This window comes from Zonotrichia albicollis, chromosome 7 (assembly GCF_047830755.1).
Source record: "Zonotrichia albicollis isolate bZonAlb1 chromosome 7, bZonAlb1.hap1, whole genome shotgun sequence".
NCBI lineage: Eukaryota > Metazoa > Chordata > Aves > Passeriformes > Passerellidae > Zonotrichia > Zonotrichia albicollis.
The window spans coordinates 9,716,220-9,736,667 of record NC_133825.1 but is presented as its reverse complement, the minus strand read 5'-3'; the positions used below and the strand labels follow the sequence as shown (position 1 = coordinate 9,736,667).

Below are 20,448 nucleotides of genomic sequence, written 5' to 3'. Positions count from 1 at the left end.
TGGGCAAACCACAGGCCAGGTCTTTTTTCCCCCACAGAATCCTCATCTTCGCAGCAGCTCTAAAGCTGCCAGAATCAAAGCCAAGGGGGCAGGGAGGGACCCTCAGGTGCTGGCTGCCACCTGGGGCTGGGCAGAGCAGGGCTGGGCAATGGCCATCCCTGTGCAGTGGGGCTGGGCCATGGCTGGGCCCCACCCTTGGATTGCCACTCCAAAATACTTTTCACTATCTGAACAACATGGCAATATTTAATCAACAGTAAAATCAATAATGTAATATCAATTCATATAATATCCAGCAAAAGTCAACTTCCATTAACTTGTTTCTGTCAATATATACCACTAAAGAACTGTATTCCTGTTCCCACATCTTTACCTAAAAGCCCTGTAATTTCATACTAGTTCAGAGAGAAGAGGGTGGTATTTTCCATCCCAATGGAGGTTCCGACCTTGTTCGGCATCCTTGACAGAGCTGACGAAGAAGCACCATTTCTGCCTAGTTTAACCAAAGAGCTGCATTTTTGTCCCAGGAGCAGGGAACCAGGTCCTGTGCCCCCTTGGAACTGGGATGGGCACCAGTAAGCCACCTCAGTGGGAGCATTGGGAGGGGGATTGCAGAGCTACTAAGCACATGGGGGTTAAGAGGAACAAATCTGTATTGGATTTATGTCTCAACATATGCTACACATGAGGTGAAAACTGATTCTGTGGGTTGTACATATGCTGGGAACCCTGTCCCTGGGGAGGCTTCACGCAACAGAGAATCAGGGGAGAGAAATCATCAGTGACCCCCACTGGTGGGTGGGACAGATGCCTGGGAAAAATGTCTGGGGAAAAGTGCCAGGGTAATCGGGCTGTGAGAGGAGCCTTTGCAAATAAAAGCAGCAGAGTGTGACACAATAGGAGCATTTTGCTTTGGGTTTCTTGGAGGGATCAGGGGCTCACTCAGAGGGCCAGTTTCACCCTCCTCCCCTGTGGGACTGACATTCTCTGCACCTGGGAAAAACAGTGAGAGAAGCAAAGAATGATCCAAAAAATTCTTATCTCATTTACTGCTCCTGTGTTGTTCACACATGGAATGCATTGTGGAAAATTGTTTACCTGAAGGGAATTGGTAATTGGATTCTGGTGTGAGAGTTTTCATTCACTGACCAGTTGAATCCAGGTCTGTGTGTGTGTTGGGACTGTCGGCTGACAGTCACAACATTGTGTGCAGTGGAGTGCAGTTGAGTGCCCAGCAGATTCAGTTTAGATGTAATGTAATATAATATAGATTAATATAGCATAATAAAGTAATTAATTAGCCTTCTGAAAAGATGGAGTCAGATGCATCATTCCTCCCGGTCGTTGGGCAAAAATACACTCCCCCCACACCGCCTTTTCCTCCCTGGTCCTTCTTCCCTGCCTGCATCCATTCTTCCCTGCTTCGCTGCTTCCCTGAGGCAGCTCATTCCTGCTCATCCTGGATGTTCCTTCATTGCTCCCCGATGGAGCGGATGCTGCCTGCACCCACCCGCTGCCTCTGCCATGTTTCCCGTGCTGCCCACAGCACAGAGCCTGCTGCACCTGCCCCCGCAGCCCCAGCCCGCAGCAGCCAGCCCAGAGCCACCAGTGCCGCAGCCCCAGCCCGCAGCCAGCCCACAACAGCCAGCCTGCAGCCATCGCTCGCCCATGCCAGAGACACGCAGGTGCCATCCTTGGAAATCACACCCAGCCACTCACAAAAGCCATGTGGGTTCGCCCTGGCTTGCAGCACACACACTCCATCTGCCGAGATGGTGCCCACAGAGTGTCCGGGCTTCTTAGGTAACGCTGTCCCTGTCTTCTGTTTCTCTCTCTATCCTTTTCCTTTTCTACTCCCTTCTCTCCACATTCAGTAAGAACACTTACCCTCCTTTACCAATAAACAGTTCTCAGATATAATATTGCCACGTTTGTGCTTCATTTTCATCTGAGAAACCTTTCAGAGAGAATCCTCCCTGACTCCCCCTTTTACAGTGGGATGGGACAGGGGTACTGGGAGGGGGAATGGGGAAGCCCTGGGTGTACTGCAAGCACTGTGAGGAGAGAATGGGGCAGTCTCTGAGGGTACTCGGGCACTTGGATGGGGCTGGGGAGCCCCTGCAGGAACCAGCAAAGGGATGGGGGAGCCCTTGGGATATTGGGAGAGGAAATGGGGAGCACAGGGTGCCCTGTGTAGCCTCCCCTGACCCATGACCACCTCCCTTGGAATGGTGGGCAACCACAGGAGCCATGGAGGGAGCACCCCCAGTGTCACCCAGTGCCTCCCACTTCCCAGAGCATCACAACTTTTGGTGTAGATTGCCATAGATGTCGCTGGGTTCCCATGGTTGCCTTTGCAGCTCCATGTATATCGGCTGAGGATCCTCCACCGGGGGTGCCAGGGGGTCTGGCGGGGCCCTGTGGGAATAAGGGGGTGTGTGGAAGGGGATGGGAGGTGCTGGGGGTTTGGGTAAAAGGTGTCTCATGGCTGGAGGCTACGCTCACCTTTGCTGGTGCTTCCTGGCATCTGCAAAGGAAAACTGGAGTGGTGATGTTGGAGACCCAGGGACCTCCATCCACCCTTGGGAATGCTGAACCACCACCAGATACACAATTCTCCCCAGGCCCCCCCAGTATCCCTGATGCACCCCCAGTATCCCTGACCAACCACACTTGCACCAATACCCTGAGCCCCCAGAACTCTGAGCTTGGCAGGGAGGGGGACCCCTGATAGAACCCCCAACATCCCTGCAGGACCCTCCAACAGCTCCCAGGGCTCTGAGCCATGGTCACTGGAGGCTCAGCCTCTCCCAGCTCAGGGGCTGTGGGTGCTGCCCTAGGGCCCCCCTCTCTGGGAGCCTTCCTACCTCTCTCCATGACCCCTGTGCCCTCATTGTTACCCACCCAAACGGTGCCACCGGTCCCAGGCCACAATGACACCCACGAGCAGGAGCAGGAACAAAAAGGCCCCACTGAACCCTGGGGCCGCTGCAAGAAACAGGGGGACACATAAGGGTCACCCATCAACCCAGGGGTCCTGTACTCCCTGGTGACACCGTGTGATCCTACCTGTGATCCAGGGTGAGCCAGGTGTCACTTCCAGGACCAGCTCAGGGCTGAGTGCCTGGAATACCTGGTGTCTGTCCTGTCCCAGCTGGTTGGTGGCCACACACAGGTAGGTGCCCGAATGTCCAACATCGATGTCCCTGAGCTCCAGGAGGGGACCTTGGGCCACCTCCTGCCCATTGTGCAGCCAGGTGAAGGTGACAGGGGCTGAGCCCACCTGCACTGAGCAGCGCAGGGTCAAGTTGTCACCTGCACGCACCTGGTGTGACAGGGGACTGGGGGTGATGGTGGCATTGGCCACGGGCACTGTGGGGACAGAGACAGGGCTGAGGGCAAAGGGAGGGGCTGGCAGCCGGTGTGGGGGGATAGGGACGGGAGGGGATGAGTGTGATGGGGGATATTGGGGACAGGGTTACGCCATGGATGTGTGAGGAGACAAGGGGAGTGGTGAAAAGACCCAAGAAAAGTGTCTGGGGGTCATGGAGGTGCCAAGGCAGGGGACCCTGAGGAGCCTGTGGGGACTCCCCGTGCCCATCCCTGCACTCACTGCGCATCGTGATGGGGAGCTGGACTCTGCTCTTCTGCACCACCCCCCCCTCAGAGTGCACCTGGCCGCTGCAATTCCCTAACTGGGAGACCCCGACTTTGGGCATCAGCAGCTGCAGGGACCCCTGCGGGCCCCCCACCACCTGCCTGTCCACGAGCAGGAGGGGGGCTCGGGGCCGCAGGGGGCTGGGGGTGTTGAGGCAGCTGAGAGTCAGGGGGAGCTGAAGGATGGCTCAGGGGACTCTCCAGCACCTGCACTTGGAGGAGCTCAGGGCAGGAGATTGGAGGCAGTGGGGACAGTGACCCCAAGTCCTTGGGGTGTGACTGTGGGGGTGTTGGGGTGGAAACTGTGGGGTTCTCACCGTGCACTGTCACTGTCACTGGTGCAGACACCACCCACTGCCTGTCTGTCAGCCAGCCCCTGCAGCGGTAGCGCCCACTGTGGTGCAGCTGCAGAGGGAACAGGGTCAGCTCTGTCCCATTTCGGAGCTGCACCAGATGCTTCTCCTCATGGTAGAAGGACACCCAGTGGCCCAGGTTGTTCCACCGGTCCCGGCAGCGCAGTGTCACCCTGTCCCCCTCCAGCAGTGGCCGTGCCGGCACCTGCAGCACCAGCCAGTCTGGGGAACAAGTGGGTCCTGTCACATCAGGAGGGCTTGGAGGGTCCTGAAGGCACCACCCAATAGCGAGCCCCCTAATTGGTCACAGCCAGCACACTGAGGGTCCCCAATTGCAATACAGGGGCCCCTCCACACTGGCATGTTTTGGGATGTCCCCATAAGCAGAGGATGGGCTCTTGTCACACAGGAGGTGACGCATGGAGCGCAGCCCACCCAGAGCCCTTGGGGTCCCTGCAGGTGCCAGGCTGGGGACACTCAACCCCCCTCACCATCTAAGACTCTCATGGGGGGGCTGAGCCCACTGCCGGGTCTGTCACACGAGTAGGTGCCATTCTCAGTGACAGTCAGGCAGTCATGTCCCTGCTGTCCCCAGCGCCACCCGTCCTTGTACCATGTGGTGGCACTGGTGGTCCCCAAGCCCTGGCAGGTCAGTGTCACTCGGTCCCACAGCACTGCTGGCATCCAGGGGGGCTCCACGATGATCCAGGTGGTCTGGGTGCCTGCAGGTGACAGGGGATGCCAGCCTGCCAGGGCCAGCGTGGGGCTGGGCACAGCAGGGTTAGGCCATGGCATCTCCCGAGGACTCACCAGCGAAGCCGAGGGTCTGGGCTGGAAGGGAGAAGTGACAGGGCTCAGTGGGGGTGGCTCTCTAGGTACAGTGGCATCCTGAGCTCGGGTTTTGGCATCATCCCCAGATTTCTCCTGTGGGGACACCAGAGTGGCACGGACCTCTCAGGAAATGGGTCTCTAAGGCAACTTCAGGCTGAGGCAGGACACAGGGACACAGTGGACACCATGGGAATGGTGATGCCAGTACCACCCCATGCGGGCAGAGGTCACCACACCAGTCCCATGGTCTCTGTACCCAGGGCCCATCTGCATGGTGCTTTTCCCCTAATTCCTGTCCTGGCCCCCCTGGCACCCTGTCCATGTCCCCACAACTTCGCCAATCCCATGATGCCTCCCAAATTCCATCCCCCTGTTATTGTCCCCATGTTCCTTAATGCCCTTTTCTGTCCCCAAAGCCTCCCCACAACCTTGGTCACCTCATGCATTGACTCTCCTGGCATTGGGGACCTCAGTGGATGCCACAGCCCCCCTATGCCCCCTCCCCACCAGTCTCAGCCTCACCAGGGCCCATCCCCAGGGTGTCAGGCCCGTGCCCGGGGCACTCACCCCACAGGAGCAGCGCCACCTTCCCGGCCATCCCAGTGTCCCCAGCCATGTGCACTGGCTGTCACTCGCTGCTGTGGCCACCGCTCCCCTGGCTGGCGGCTCTTCGGATGAAGGGGAAGGAAGCGATGTCACGTCCGGCCCCACATGTAGCTGGCCCTTGGTGGGGGCAGGGTAGGAACAGGATGGGGGCAGGGTGGGGACAGGATGGGGGCAGGGTGAGGAACTTGTGAGACATGGGGGTGATGGTGGGACATGGTGGGGACATGGTGTTGCCAGAATTTGGAGGCTGAGGTGGTGTAGGGAGCCAGGGATGGGTGTCCATGGGATTGGGGTGCCCAGGGATGGGGTCACATGGGAATGGCAGTGCCAAGGTTTAGGTAGACTCAAACATGGGGATGAGGGTCCATGAACAACTTGGCCTCCAGGGATTTCTGATCATGGGGTGGTGGCCAAGGATGGGGTGCCTGGGGTAAGGGGGAGCCTGTGAGAATGGGAGCCCTGGGGAAATCAAAGTCACCAAGCGAGTCGTGGGTCCGCAGCTCTGGAATTACTGGGATGGGATTCCTTGGGAATGGAAGTTCTGAGGAATTGCAGTGAAGGGCTGGGAGTCCCAGATAAGGGAGGACAGAAGGAAATAGGGTCCCATGGTTGGAGTCCCATGGGAATGGAAAAGCCAGGGATGGGCAGCGGCTGGGGGGGCCCAGGGGTCACATCGCCTTCCCTGGATGCCTCAGAGTTTGGGGTGACCCAGGGCCCAGCACTGCCCCCCGGGTTGCTCATTTCCTGGGTAGGCATCACATGGAGGTCCTTGGTAGCTCTGCTTCTGTGCCCTCCCCTGCCCTGGACTTTTTCCTCTCTTTATTTCTCTTTTTTCCTTATTTTCTTTAATTTTGTGCCATGTAGCCCCAATACCAGTTCCTGGCTCAGCAATCCTGGGGAGCACTTGAGCAGGGAAGGGGTTGGGGGCACCCAGGAGAGAAGGAAAATGGGGATTGGGGGTGCAGGGAATGGTGGGGCAGCTGAGACGGAACCTGTCCAGAAATGCAGCAATTGATCCTTTTTTCTGTGTCCCCAAGAGACTGAGAGAGCCCAAGAACTACTGCAAAGACAACAACAATTGGGCTCCCTTTGAGTGAAATTGTTGAGAGGGCGCAGCCCAGCATCTCCATCCTCCACAGCCTCCTCACCCTTCCCTGCACCTCCTGCTCCCTGTTTTTCCCCTTCCCTCAGTCCCCCCAGTCCGGTCCCTGCTCAGGTGCTCCCCGGGATTGCTGAGCCAGAAACTGGGGGTGAGGGGACCTGGCACAAAAGTGAGGAAAATAAGGAAAAAAGAGAAATAAAAAGATGAAAATCCAGGGCAAGAGAGGGCACAGAAGCAGAGCTACCCAGGACCACCATGTGATGCCTGCCAAGGAAATGAGCACCCCAAGGGGGGCAGCTCTGGGCCCTGGGTCACCCCAAAATCTGAGGCACCCAGGGAAGGAGCTCTCTCAGCCCTCAGCATCCCCATCTCATAACCCCACATTCCTGGAGCTCACATTCTCCTGGCACTCTCATCTCTGAGTCCCCTCCAGCGCTGAGGACCCCCTTCCCATGGCCCCCCCATCCCCAGTTAATCCCCCTCATCAGCACCCCCATTCCCAGGGACCCCCATTCCCCTGGACAGCCATATCCATGTCCCCCAAAGCCCCTGAGCCCCCCAGTCCTGGAAACCCCATGTCCCACCTTGTCCCACCCAGGCTTGTCCCCATCCTGTCCCCACAATGCCCACAGCCTGTGCCCAGCTTGTGGCCGCCCTGCCCCCACCAAAGGCCACCTACACATGGGGATGAGACCTGACCTCGCTTCCTTCCCCTTTGCCCAAAGAGCCACCACCCATGGGACAGCCACCCCCTGCAGCAAGTGACAGCCAGTGCACATGGCTGGGGACATCAGGATGGCCGGTAAGGTGGCGCTGCTCCTGTGAGGTGAGTGCCCCAGGCATGGGCCTGAAACCCGGGGCATGGGTAGGAGAGGGGGCACAGTAGGGCTGCAGGGTCCCCCGATGTCCTCAATGCCAGCAGCATCAGAGCATGGGGTCTGCTGGGGTTGTGGAGTGGTCATGGGGACAGGAGAAGGGGGACAGGAACATAGGGACAAAAATGGCAGGACAAAGGTTTGGGGAGGCATCATGGGGCTGGTGGGGTTGACCTGTGCCAGCACAGGGTGGCCGTGGCATCCTCAGTTCAGAGGTGTCCACAGTGTCCCCATGTCCTGCCTGAGCAAGGGGTGGCTGCAGTGTCCCTGTCCACAAGGAGTCCATGTCATACAAGGACAGTTAGGGACAGCCCCCCACCCCCCATACCCCTGTGCCTCTGTCCCCACAGTGCCAGCCCCACCCAGCCCTGTCCCTTCTCCCTTCCAGCCCAGACCCTTTGGCCTCACCGGTGAGTCCTTGGGGATGCCATGGCCCCACCCCACTGTCCCCAGTCCCTCATTGGCCCTGGCAGGCTGGTGTCCCCTGTCAGCTGCAGGTGCCCAGACCACCCAGCTCCTCGTGGATCCTCCCTGGAGACCGGCGGTGCTGTGGGACCAGGTGACACTGACCTGTCAGGGCTCAGGGACCTGGTACAAGGACAGGAAGCAATGGGGGCAGGTGAGACGCAACCACCTCAATGTCACCAAGAGTGGCATCTACACATGTGACAGATCTGGTAGTGGGCGCAGCCCCCCTGTGAGAGTCGTAGATGGTGAGGGGAGATCTTAAATCATCACGGTGGCCCTCGATAGGTCTGGGTGTGCTCCATTTTGTGGGTAGCCTCACACCCCCTGCATGGTGAGAGCCTGTGCCCCGCACACAAGGAAATCCCATTGCACCACAGTGCACCTCAGTGCACCCAGATGTCCTCGGTGCCATGGGGACCCACCTAGGACCTCTCTCAAGCCCCTCAGTGAGATGGTACCCTCCTGTCCTACAGACGAGCTGGTGCTGCAGTTGCCAGCGTGCACGCTGCTGGAGGGGGACACGGTGACACTGCACTGCCAGGGCCGCTAGAACAGCCCAGTACCCAGGATGCAATTTTACCAGGACGAGAATGAGCTGACAGAGTCCCTCAGAGGGACCGAGCTGTCCCTGTAACCCCTGCAGCGGCACCACAGCAGCCACTACTGCTGCGAGGGCTTTGTGAGGTCCTGGCCATCACAGTCAGCAGCAGTGACAGTGACAGTGCCCAGTGAGCACCCCCTTGGCTGGAACTCCAATCTCATGACACCCCCAAAGCCACCTCCCAGCAAACGCAGTGTCACAGTCCTCACCTCCCCTCTCCTTCCCAGAGCTCTTCTCAGTGCTGGTGCTGGAGGGTCCCCCCAAGCTCACTGTGGGGTCCTTTCTGACTCTCAGCTGCCTCAGCACCCCCAGCCCCCTGCGGTCCCAAGCCGCCCTGCTGTACGTGTTCTACCAGGATGGGCCGGTTGTGGGGGGACAGCAGGGGTCCCCGCAGCTGCTGGTGCCCGCCATGGGGGTCTCCCACTCGGGGAATTACAGCTTCCAGGTGTGCTCCGAAGAGGGGTCTCTGCGGAAAAGCAGCACCCAGCTTCACGTCACGGAGTGCAGTGAGTTCAGGGATGGGCACAGGGAGCCCCCACAGATGCCTCGGGTCCCCCACACTGCCTGGCACCCCCAGCCCTCCCTGACACCTGCTCTAGGGTATCCAACCTTTCCCAGATCCCTCCCTGGCTCCCACCATCCTTTCTCAGGTCTCTCCCTGGGACCCCCAGCCCCTACATGGGTACCCCCATGCTTTGTTGTGTCCCACCATCCCTGCTGCAGGTCCCTCCCAGGGTCCCCCCATTCCTGGTTCATGTTTCCCTCCTTCTCATATTGGGTCCTCTCACTCCTGCCTGGGTCCCTTCACCCCTCTCCAAGGTCTTTGCACATTCCCCAGGTCACACCATCCTCTTCCTTGGGTCCCCATACCCTTCCTGGTGTTTCCCACCTCCCTCTCTAGGTGTTCCCTTCCTTAACCTCCCCATCACCCCTCGGGGTTCTTTTCTAAGACCAACCACCCCAACCTCTCCCTCATGGGGGTCCTCCTGCCCCTCCCTGTACCCCCTGTGTCCCTGATTGTCACCTGGTGTCCCCCTCTCCAGGAGGGGTCCTAGCCACAGAGGTGTCCCTGTGAGTGCAGCCCCCCGGGGGACAAGTGGCACTTGGGGACCGACAGGTTCTGAGCTGCACAATGGCAGTGGGGACAGGTCCCCTGCTCTTCTCCTGGTACTGGGATGTTTTGGGGGCACTGCCAGGCACCGGCCCCCACCTGGAGCTGCACCAGGCTGGGGACAATGACAGCATGACTGTGAGTGATCCCCTGAATGTCACCGTCCTGGGTGAGCGGGACCCTCAGGATGGGGGTGACCTCACCCACAGCATCCCCATCATACATCACCATGTGCAAGCCCTGTCTGTGTCCCCACAGTGCCCATGGCCAATGTCACCATCACCCCCGGTCCCCTGTCACACCAGATGCGTGCAGGTGACAATGTGACCCTGTGCTACTCAGGGTAGGTGGGCTCACCCCCTGTCACCTTCACCTGGCTGCACAATGGGCAGGAGGTGGCCCAGGGTCCCCTCCTGGAGCTCAGGGCAGTTGATGTGGGACATTCGGGCACCTACCAGTGCGTGGCCACCAACCAGCTGGGACAGGATGGGCACCGCGTGTTCTGGGCACTCAGCCCTGAGCTGGTCTTGGAGTTGATACTTGCTCACCCTGGGTCAGAGGTGGGGTCACCAGGGAGTTCAGGACCCCTGGGGGATGAGTGACCCTGATGTGTCCCACTCTGTTTCTTGCAGTGGCCGCAGGGGTCGGTGGGGCCCTTTTGTTCCTGCTCCTGCTCATGGGTGTCATTGTGGCCTGGCACTGGTGGCACTGTGTGGGTGGGTGACAATGAGGGATGGGGGACCCCAGGGAGCTGTAGAGGTTCAGAGAAATGGGGAACGGTAGGGAATGACCCAAAGACCTTCAATTGTGATTTGGCTGGAAGTCCTGCAGAATTTGGTGAGTAGCTGGAGGGTCCTGCAGGGATATTGGGGGTTCTTTCAGTGGCCCTGTGAGTGTTTGGAGGGTCTCTGTCCCTGCTGGGCTTTGGGTTCTTGAGAGTGATTTGTTTGGGGTCACTGGGGAAGTTAATGAATTCTGAGGTGATTCAGGGATGCTTAGGGGTCCTGTGAGAAATTGAGGGTCTAATTGGTGTTCAGGAATCCTGAGAGGGATCAGGGCCCCGGAACCCCACAGTCAACTCTCCCCTCTTTCCTTTGCAGCTGCCAGGAAGAACCTGGAAAAGTTGAGTAGGGGGCTCAAACCACACTCTCCCCTTTTACCCCAACCCTCAAGACCTCTCATTCCCTCCCCCACATCGCCTTTATTCCCTCAGGGCCCCTCCGGATCACCCGGCCTCCCAAGAGGAGATGGAGGTGCTGTACACCAATGTCACAATGTAAGAAAGACCTAAAGCCATTAGAGAGTGTCCAAATGAGGGCACGAGGATGGTGAAGGGCCTTGAGGGGAAGCCATGGTGAAGGGCCTTGAGGGGAAGCCGTGCGAGGAGCAGCTGAGGGCACTTGGTCTGTTCAGCTGGAGGAGGCTGAGGGCAGACATGGCAGTCACAGCCAAGAGGGCAGGGGGTGAGTACAGAGGGGAAAAAAAATGCAGAGGGACACGTCACCCACGAGGGACACGTCACCCACGAGTGACACCCCACCCAGATCCCACAGCCTGTCTCTCTGGCAGTGTCCCCCCGTGTCACCACCCTCCAACATCCCCAGGTGACCTATGCGGAGCTGCGGGGCCCAAGGATCAACTGCAGGAACCTGGTGACATCTATAGGAATGTGCTGTGACACTGGGGCGAACTGGGGGACACTGGGGGTCCCCACCGATGGGCACCCACTCATGTATGTGCTGCTGCTAAAAACTCTCCGTCCCCATAGAGGCACAAAGATCCCAAAGGGCTGAGATAAGAAACAGCAACAAGGTCCAGAGTCCAAAGGGTCACAAAAGGAACGATTTCCTGCAAAAGACAGAACAAAAATGAAACCGCAGACATTTCCTCCAGCACATTTCCTCCACCAGATGAACCTCAGAGGGTCCTGGACCTTCTGGTCTCTGATGGCCAAAGAGGCCTTCAGGAGACTCTGGATTCTCTTCTCCCCTGTCCCAAACTCCTCCTCTGCTGTGTTCCCAACACAAGGATGTCACAAAGTCCCTCTGGTGGTACTGGAGCTTCTCTCTTTTCCAGGCATGTCGGGATCAGGCCATGACACAGGGTGGTGTGTCAGAGACAGGAAAATTTGATGTCTGGAGAAATTGTGGAACACCTGTGAGGGACAGGAGTGGGTCAGGCCTTGCTTTTGCTGAGACAGGGCCCCGTCTGTCCATCAGTCTGTCAGCCATGGCACATTGGGTACAGTGTGATGCTCTGCCAGAGCCAGCTTCTGAGTGGCCAGGTGACCAGAAGTACCACCTGGGGAGAGGGTCCTTGGTGTCCCAGCTGGCTTAAAAGACAGAGCATGAGATGGCCATGTCTCTGACCCTGTCTCCTCTGGGAGTGTCTGTCCCATCCACACTGGAACCCAGAAGTTGGCAACTCATTTAAATGAGAAATATCTGCCAAGGAAAGTGGGAACTGTCCTGGAATGTAAAGAGGACACATGTCTAAAAGGTTTTTTAATTTGAAAAATGATGGGGCCAAAAGGCAAAATGTAAGAAAAGGAATACCAGCTCTTTCCTGGGAAATTCATAAAGCAGAACAGAACAAACAACACAAAATTTCCCTCCCACTCAGCGCTGTTGGTTTTTGTGGCAGTTCCAACCACGGCCAGCAAGGGGAGCTGCAGGGAGTACTGCAAGGAACATTCCCGGCCAGCAGGGGGCGCCCCGGTCCAGTTCCATCCCCTCAGGGGCCATGCCGGCCTCGGACAGGAGGGAGGAGGGGAAATTGCTCCTTTTGCAAACTCAGGGCCACCAATCAATCCCGGCACCACCACTGGCAGCAGGCAGAAGCTGCCAAGGCAGCAGGTTGGATCCCAGTGCCCACAGGCTGAGTAGCAGTTTCCTGGAGCCACGCACACACACTGTGCATCACTCGCGTCTGCTCTCCATGCTCCCAAAGGGAAGGAAGGCAGCGCCTGACCACAGGCAGGTCTCAGGTACACAAAAAACCCCTGTGGTGGCTTCACACCACAAATCCTGCAAACCCTCAGCCTTTCCCTCAGGTTACGAGGGCAGGGATGGACCATCTTTGGGGACACCTGGAATCCACACAGAATCACTCCCCAGACCTCCGCCATGGCTGGGGCCAGAGCCCCAGTGTGATATTTCCAAACATTCCCCTCTTTTTTGATGGCCACAGCCTGAGCCCAAACATTCCTTCCATGAGGTTGCAGAAGGCCGCAGGTTTTGTTCAAGAAGGAGGGTCCAGGTGAGCTTGTTGAGCAGATTGTTGCGGGATGTGCAGTAGTGCTGGAGCTCTCTAAGTCCCTTACAAAGAGGAACAAATGATCAATTGCTGCATATCCGTACTGGGTCACCCACAGCCTCCCCTGCGGGGGGGGGGTTTCCAGCCAGCCCTGCTCTGAAAACCACCAAAGGCGCTCACAGAGCCACTGCTTGGGCTGCATTTGGGTTTGTGCCTCTTGCAGATCTGAGCAAACCACAGCCAGGCCTTTTTCCACCCACAGTATTCTCACCTCTGCAGCAGCTCTAAAGCTGCAAGAATCAAAGCCAAGGGGGCAGGGGGGACCCTCAGGTGCTGGCTGCCCCCTGGGGCTGGCCAGAGCAGGGCTGGGCAATGACCATCCCTGTGCAGTGGGGCTGGGCCATGGCTGGGCCCCACCCTTGGATGGCCACCCCAACAACATCAGCCACTCCACCATCCACATTACTGTCACAGCATTAACATCACAATATTTAATCAACAATATAATCAATAATGTAATATCAATTCATATAATATCCACCAAAAAGTCAACTTCCATTAACTTGTTTCTCACAACACATATTAGTAAAGAATTTTTATTCCTGTTCCCACATCTTTGCCTTAAAGCTCTGTAATTTCAAAGTAATAATATTTCAGAGAGATTGGGGTTGTATTTTCCATTGCAAGGGAGGTTCGTACCTTGTTCAGCTTCCTTGATTGAGCTGAACAAAGAAACACCATTTCTGCCTAGTTTAACCAAAGAGTTGCAAAAGAGTTGCATTTTTGTCCCAGGAGCAGGGAACCAAGTCCTGTGCCCCCCTGGAAATGGGATGAGCACCAGTAAGCCACTTCAGTGGGTGCACACTTAGGGGGATTGCAGAGCCACTAAGCACATGAGGGTTAAGAGGAAAAAATCTGATTTGGATTTATGCCTTAACATATGCTACACATAAGGTGAAAAACTACTCTGTGGGTCGTACATGTGCTGGGAAACCTGTCCCTGGCAAGGCTTCACGCAACAGAGAATGAGGGGAGAGAAAGCTTCAGTGATCGGGCTGTGAGTGACCCCCGCTGGCTGGTGGGACAGATGCTTGGGGAAAATATCTGGGAAAAAATGTCCGGGAAATCGGCCTGTGGGAGGAGCCTTTGCAAAGAAAAGCAGCAAACTGTGACACAACAGGAGCGTTTTGCTCTGGGTTTCTTGGAGGATCAGGATCTTGCTCAGAGGGTCAGTTTGGCTGTCCTTCCCTGTTGGATTCACATTCTCTGAACCTTGGACAAGCAGTGGGAAAAGCAAGAAACAATCCAAACAATTTTCATCTCATTTTCTGCTCCTGTGTTTTTCACAAATGGAATGCATTGTGGGAGACTGTTTACCTGAAGGGAATTGGTAATTGTGATTCTGTTGTGAGTGTTTTGATTCACTGACCAATTGAATCAAGGTGTGTGTGTGTGTGTGGGGACAGTAAGCTGACTATCATGAGATTGTGTTCAGTGGAGTGCAGTTGAGTGCTTGGCAGATTCAGTTTAGATGTAATGGAATATTATTGGAATATGTATCCCAATATAACCAGTTAGATGGTGCCCAGGCCAGTTCTGACCTTCGCTGCTGGGCCACAGGCAGCACTGCGGTGTTTTACCCCAGAGATACCTTGGCTGGCGACAGAGTGCAGCAGGGCACAAGACAGGACTCCGTTTACCTCAGGGGAGAGCTTCTGGCGATGGTGAAGAGAAGAAGGGAGCGGATTCTGCTAGAAGGTAGCCAGATGTTTATTCCATGAGCACAGATATGTCTGCACTGGGCCACTGCTGGTAACAGAATGGAGGCCGCATGGTCTCATTCACATTTTAAGCTCAGGACAGGGGAAGGGGAGGGGACAGGTGAGTCACCAACCAGGTGAAGGGGCAGGGTCTCAAGGTACTAGGGACACCTATCACACGACGCCTTGCTGGTATGTTAGCCTGATTGACAGGGCACACTCAGCGAGGGGCGAGGGGGAAGGGAGAAGGTAAAACAGGATATTGCAACACACCACAACATCTCCCCCTACTTTTGTTTAAAAAGAAGAGGACTGTGTTTATGGTGCAGAATGATTCTACTGAGGCTTCCAGGTCATCCACTGGAGCACTGAGGGCTTCCAAATGGTAGACCTCAGGAGGGGGAGATGAGCTTGAGATTAGCTTGAGAACCATGCGTCTGATTACTCCAAAAACAATGCTAAAAACTACAATAACTACAACTAAAATAAACAGCACTAAAATTACAGTTTTCAGAATAGATCCCAACCAGCCCGAGAGTCCCCAGCCATTGAAAAGTCCATTCAGCTCGTTGTCAGTTTCTCTGTTGATGTCTGAGAACTTTTATCGAGGTAGTCCATATGTGGTTTGGGCTGCGGTACTATGTAGGAGATTGCAGGTGGGATGATCACGAGTAGGACGAGAAGCAGGCTCGGTCTCATGACGTCTCGAGGCTACACACGAACAGTGGGATCTAAACTGGTACAAAAACTTGAGACAACATATATTACAAACTATTCCAGATAGGAGGCTTAAATGGAATTTCTTCCAGAGAACGTGCGCGACGTTTTCTTCTCCAGGCAGCATGAGCAACCTGGGGTGCTTCTGCAGATTTCTCTGAGACTTTGGGAACATAGGGCTTTACCCATTTGGAAGGAACCCACCTTAAACCAGAGGGGGTGGATACACAGGCGTATCCACGTCCCCAAGTAACCAATTTGTAAGGTCCCACCATTTTCCAAGTCTCAGGGTCCTTTACTAAAACTGGAGGTTTTTCTTTCATCAACCTGTGACTGTTCCCCCCAAAGTGGCGTAGGATGGGTGGGTTCAGGCTGTCAAAAGAACAATTCAGAAAATTGATTGTGAATAGTGCCCTGGATAACCGGATGTGGGGAGGTTCTACCTTCAGAACCTGTTGTTGCTGGTCCAGGACCCTTTTAATATCACGGTGAGTTCTTTCTACAATGGCTTGACCTGTAGGGGAGTAGGGGATGCCAGTTTTGTGCTCTACTCCCCATTGCTGCAGGAAGCTCTCGAATTCCTTGGATTTATAAGCGGGCCCATTATCAGTTTTCAGCTCCTTGGGGATGCCCATGAAAGAAAAAGCCTGTAAGAGGTGCTTAATAGCATCAATAGATGACTCTCCTGTGTGGGCAGAAGCATAGACCGCTCCAGAAAAGGTATCTACACTAACATGAACATATTTCTGCCGTCCAAAAGACTGTATGTGTGTTACATCTGTTTGCCACAGTTCACAACTGTTCAGTCCCCTTGGGTTTGCTCCCATACTCACTGTAGGGAGTGCATGTTGTTGGCAATTTGGGCACGTGGCCACAATCGCTTTGGCCTGTTCTCGAGTGATGTTAAACTGGCGAACCAGGCCAGGTGCATTTTGGTGGAAAAGCTGGTGGCTGATTTTTGCCTGTTCAAAAACATTTGGGAGAGTGGCCATCACTGCAGGTGCAGCAAGAGCATCTGCCCTTCTGTTGCCTTCAGCGATAAACCCTGGCAAGTCAGTGTGTGACCTGACATGCATCACATAAAAGGGTTGCTCTCGGTGAGTGACTAACTTTACCAGTTTTGAGAGCAATTCAAAAAGTGCAATGTTAGATACATCTTGCAGTATTGCTTGATCTGCTCTGGATACTACTCCTGCCACGTATGCAGAGTCTGTAATCAGATTAAATGGTTCTGAGAACCTTTCAAAAGCCCTAACAACCGCAGCCAATTCAGCAACCTGAGGTGAACCTTCCACCTCAGCAATGTCCGTCTCCCACTGCTGGGTTTGAGGATCCTTCCAAGTTATAACGGACTTGTGGGACCTCCCGGACGCATCTGTAAAGACAGTCAGAGCCCTTTTTAAAGGTCTCCTACTTAGAGCAGTTCTTAATTTTAAAGTAAATTGAACATCTTGTTCAAACAATTTGCAAGCGGGCCGTGCTACCGAAAATTGTCCTGAGTAGGAATCCAGAGCAAACTGCAACACTTCATTTTCTTGAAACAATTGTTCCAGTATTTTCATAGTATTTTGACCTGATTTTAACTCAACTGGAATGTGAATGCACTTAAAATCACATCCTGCTAACTCCCTGATCCGGGTCCTTGCTTTCCGGATCAGTTCTGCTACCAGCTCCTGAGGCTTTGTCAGTCTCTTGGACCTTTTGTGACTGAGGAAAACCCATTCTATGATCAAGAGAGAGTCCCTCTGGTCCCGGTCCTTTTTTGGTGTGTCCTTTGCCTTAGGTGTTTGTTTTTCCTCCCACTGGAAAATAATTCCATGGAGGTGTGGCAACTTACCTAGGATGATGAATTTGAATGGCAGATCAGGCCGGCATCGGTGGGCCTGTCTTGTGGACATTGCAATCTGAACCTTTTCTAGAGCTTTCCGTGCCTCTGGGGTAATAGACCTAGGAGCACCTGGGTCCTCTCCCCCTTTCAATAAATTGAAAAGAGGGGCAAGGTCTTCATTAGTCAGACCAAGCCATGGTCTTACCCAATTCAAAGACCCACACAACTTGTGGACATCCGCAAGGGTCTTGATCTGTCGGATCTCAGGATCTCAGTCCTGAGGTGCCGGGCCACCGAGACCACCCTTGGGGGGCTCAGGAGTCCTGGAATGTTGCCAGAAGTGTCTGGTGGCAGGACTTTGACCCTACATGGGAGACGACACCTGTATGAAGATAAGAGGACTTCACCGGGGTGAATGGCGAAAAGATTAGTTAATTAGAGGGTGAGACACAGGGTTTAGGATTTATGTACAGGGGGGTTTAGAGAAGTAAGATGGAGGAATTGGGGTGTGTCCTGTCCTTCTTCTTCTTCTTCTCCTCCATCTTCTTTGGTGATGGTGGCACTTTTGGATTGGTTATTACTGAAAGTGCACCGGGTAATAAGAATAAATGGTATTGGGGAAAAATGATAAATATTGTACACGTAACAATGGGTATAAAGATAGGTGCCTGCCCGGAGGGCGGCACAGTGTGCTCATGGCTGACTGCTGAGCAGATCTCTGTCGGGCTGAAAGAACATCTTTTAGATAAACAATTAATAAACATAAAAACCGAAAGAAGAACTGAAGCCTCTTCTCGTCCTTCGATACGCGGGCTGTCCCAAGGCCACTCCGGGCCTTTCCAGGCCCTTCAAACAGCCGAAAACCCGACATTGATCCTTGGATTGATTTCTAGTTTTTGAGGAACAATGGTCCTATTTCCAATTTCTAAGCCCAAATACTTCCAAGGTGGCATCTTTTGAATTTTCTTTTCCTGGAGCTCGAACCCTGCAACAATCAATGCATCGATCGTTAGGTCAAGCGCATGTGTGAGTAGATCATCATTGGGGGCACACACAAGGATATCATCCATATAATGATAGATGATGGCCTTCTCTGCGGCTGCACACACTGGGGAAAGCAGGGAAGAGACATACCACTGGCAGATAGCTGGAGATACCTTTAATCCCTGAGGAAGAACGGTCCAATGGTACCTTTTCATAGGAGCTTCTAAATTGATAGAAGGGACTGAGAATGCAAAACACGGTGCATCATCAGGGTGCAATAATAATATCAATAACAGCTAATTTCCAATCTTGGGGAAGCATTGTTGGGGAAGGCATACCAGGCTGGGGAGAACCCATATCTTCAATTACATTATTAATTTGTCGGAGGTCACAGAGGAGTCGCGACCTCTTTTTGTCAGCTTTTTGGATGACAAACACTGGAGAGTTCCATGGGGACATGGTCTCCACAATGTGGCCCTTTTCTAGATGCTCTTCTACTAGTTCTTCAAGCACCTTTATTTTTTGTTTACTGAGTGGCCACTGTTTCACATCAACTGGTTCGTCTGTTTTCCACTTCAGTTTTTGGGTGGGGCACTGTTGTTCAATGACTGCTGCACAAAAATGCGGTGGAGAGTCTGGAATATCAATTGTGACACCCCACTGGGCCATTAAATCTCTCCCTAACAAAGGTTCTGAATAATCTAACACAAATGGACGGATATTTGCCAATTGTCCGTTTGGACCCTCGAATTGAATAATGCTTTTGGATTGTTTTGCCAATTGCAGACCTCCTACACCTCGAAGGTGACCAGCAACATTTTGTAACGGCCAATGTGCTGGCCAGTCTTGTACTGGAATCACTGTGCAGTCTGCACCTGTGTCTACAAGCATCTCAATGCGTTTAGACTCCCCACCCCCACTGACATTGCACCACAATTTGGGTTTATCTCTCCCAATAACTTGGACCCGGGTGACTGTGGGCGCTTGTTTTTCGATATTTTCAGGTAAAGATGGCACAGGGATAGCTTGAGCAACAATTTGTCCCTTGGGAAGAAACAGGGGTGGGTGGAAACAGTGCAGGCTGAGAACAAATTGCTTGGGATCTGATGTTGTCATTCCCGGAGCAATTTCGATCTCTTGTGGTGTGTGTTTGGTGTCCCCAGTGACGATGTACTTACAACGAATTCGGTTCCAAGTACCCTTCTGTTCAGGATTTATAGAGACAAAATGCCAGTCAGTGTCTTTCAGGTGGAGTGACTCTGTCAGCTGCAACCTGTAAGGCTCATTGACAGAAGATGCGGTTAATACAGAATCACTTAAGTCACAACAAAGGTTATTTTGTTTCACTTTCAACAGTGGACTAGCAGACTTGGTCTTTGAAGCACCTGCTTCACTTACACAAATGTTAATATTATCGCGCGCTTGATTTGTTTTGCTACCCTTATTCTCTTGGCCTGCTCTTTTTATGTCTGCACGCCTGGCAGGCGGGCCTCCCTTTTCAGTTTTTTTGTTGTTGACCCCCAGGGAGGGCTTGTAGTTCTCCTCCCCTGCCGTTTCTAAATTCATCAAATTCCCATTTTCAGGGGGCACTGGTTACTCCAGTGCCCTAGGTTGTTAAAAAGCAGGCATGGTTTAGTGGGCTCAACCATTGCTGGTCTCCGCTGCTGCCCAGGGTACTGCTGTGCTGAGGGAAAAGGCGCAGGGCTGGCAACAGCGACACGCTGAGATGGTCTTGGCAGCAGCCTTGGTCTGGTGTCTTCAGCCACAGTCATCACAGGCACTTTCCTGTTACAGACTAAAAGCATATCTTTTAATGTAGGGGGAGGTTCTAAAGGAAGGCTGAGGATTGCCGCTCGACACTGTTCATTTGCATTTGTAAACGCTATTTCTTCTAAAATTGCTTCCCTAGCATTTTCCTTTTTAACCTGTATTTCAATGGCTCTAGTTAGCCTTTCTACAAATTTCACAAAAGGCTCTGATGGTAGCTGTTTAATTTTACTATAGGGCTCCAAAGGCCCCTCAGGTTGGAGGGAAAAGAATGCTTTTTCAGCTGCTTCTTTTACTTTCTCAAGTGTTTCTGCAGGAATTGCAGCAGCTTGGACTGAGGGAGAAGACCATTGGCCTTCACCACAGAGGTGCTCCATGGTGATAGGGTTACCATTGTTGTCTTTTGCTGTGTTTGGATCAGCCTGTAAGCCTGGGAGAGCATCTTTTAGCAGTTGTTTCAATGCTGATTGCCATAATTTGAATTCCGTGGATGTCATGAGACATGAAAAAATTTGTTTTAAATCATGTGGAAC

General features: G+C 54.0%; 1 protein-coding gene across 1 annotated transcript; it reads right to left on the bottom strand.

Moving 5' to 3' along the window:
• Positions 1-264: 264 nt before the first annotated feature.
• On the bottom strand, positions 265-4,431 carry LOC141729588 (Fc receptor-like protein 5). Its single transcript, XM_074544290.1, has 3 exons — positions 4,352-4,431; positions 3,975-4,306; positions 265-3,372 (listed from the first exon to the last, which is right to left on the bottom strand). Exons 1-3 carry the CDS (start codon positions 4,429-4,431, stop codon positions 3,017-3,019), a joined length of 768 nt encoding a protein of 255 aa, XP_074400391.1. The 3' UTR covers positions 265-3,016.
• Between the last annotated feature and the right edge of the window lie 16,017 nt (positions 4,432-20,448).

Excerpts from the sequence above, each read along its gene's own strand:
- LOC141729588 (XM_074544290.1), bottom strand. The coding sequence starts at position 4,431 with ATGCGTCACCTCCTGTGTGACAAGAGCCCATCCTCTGCTTATGGGGAC. Across the intron at positions 4,307-4,351 it reads GCCAGTGTGGAGGGGCCCCT|GGGGCTCGCTATTGGGTGGT; the intron begins GTATTGCAATTG and ends GTGACCAATTAG. Across the intron at positions 3,373-3,974 it reads AGTGACAGTGACAGTGCACG|TGCCCGTGGCCAATGCCACC; the intron begins GTGAGAACCCCA and ends CTGTCCCCACAG.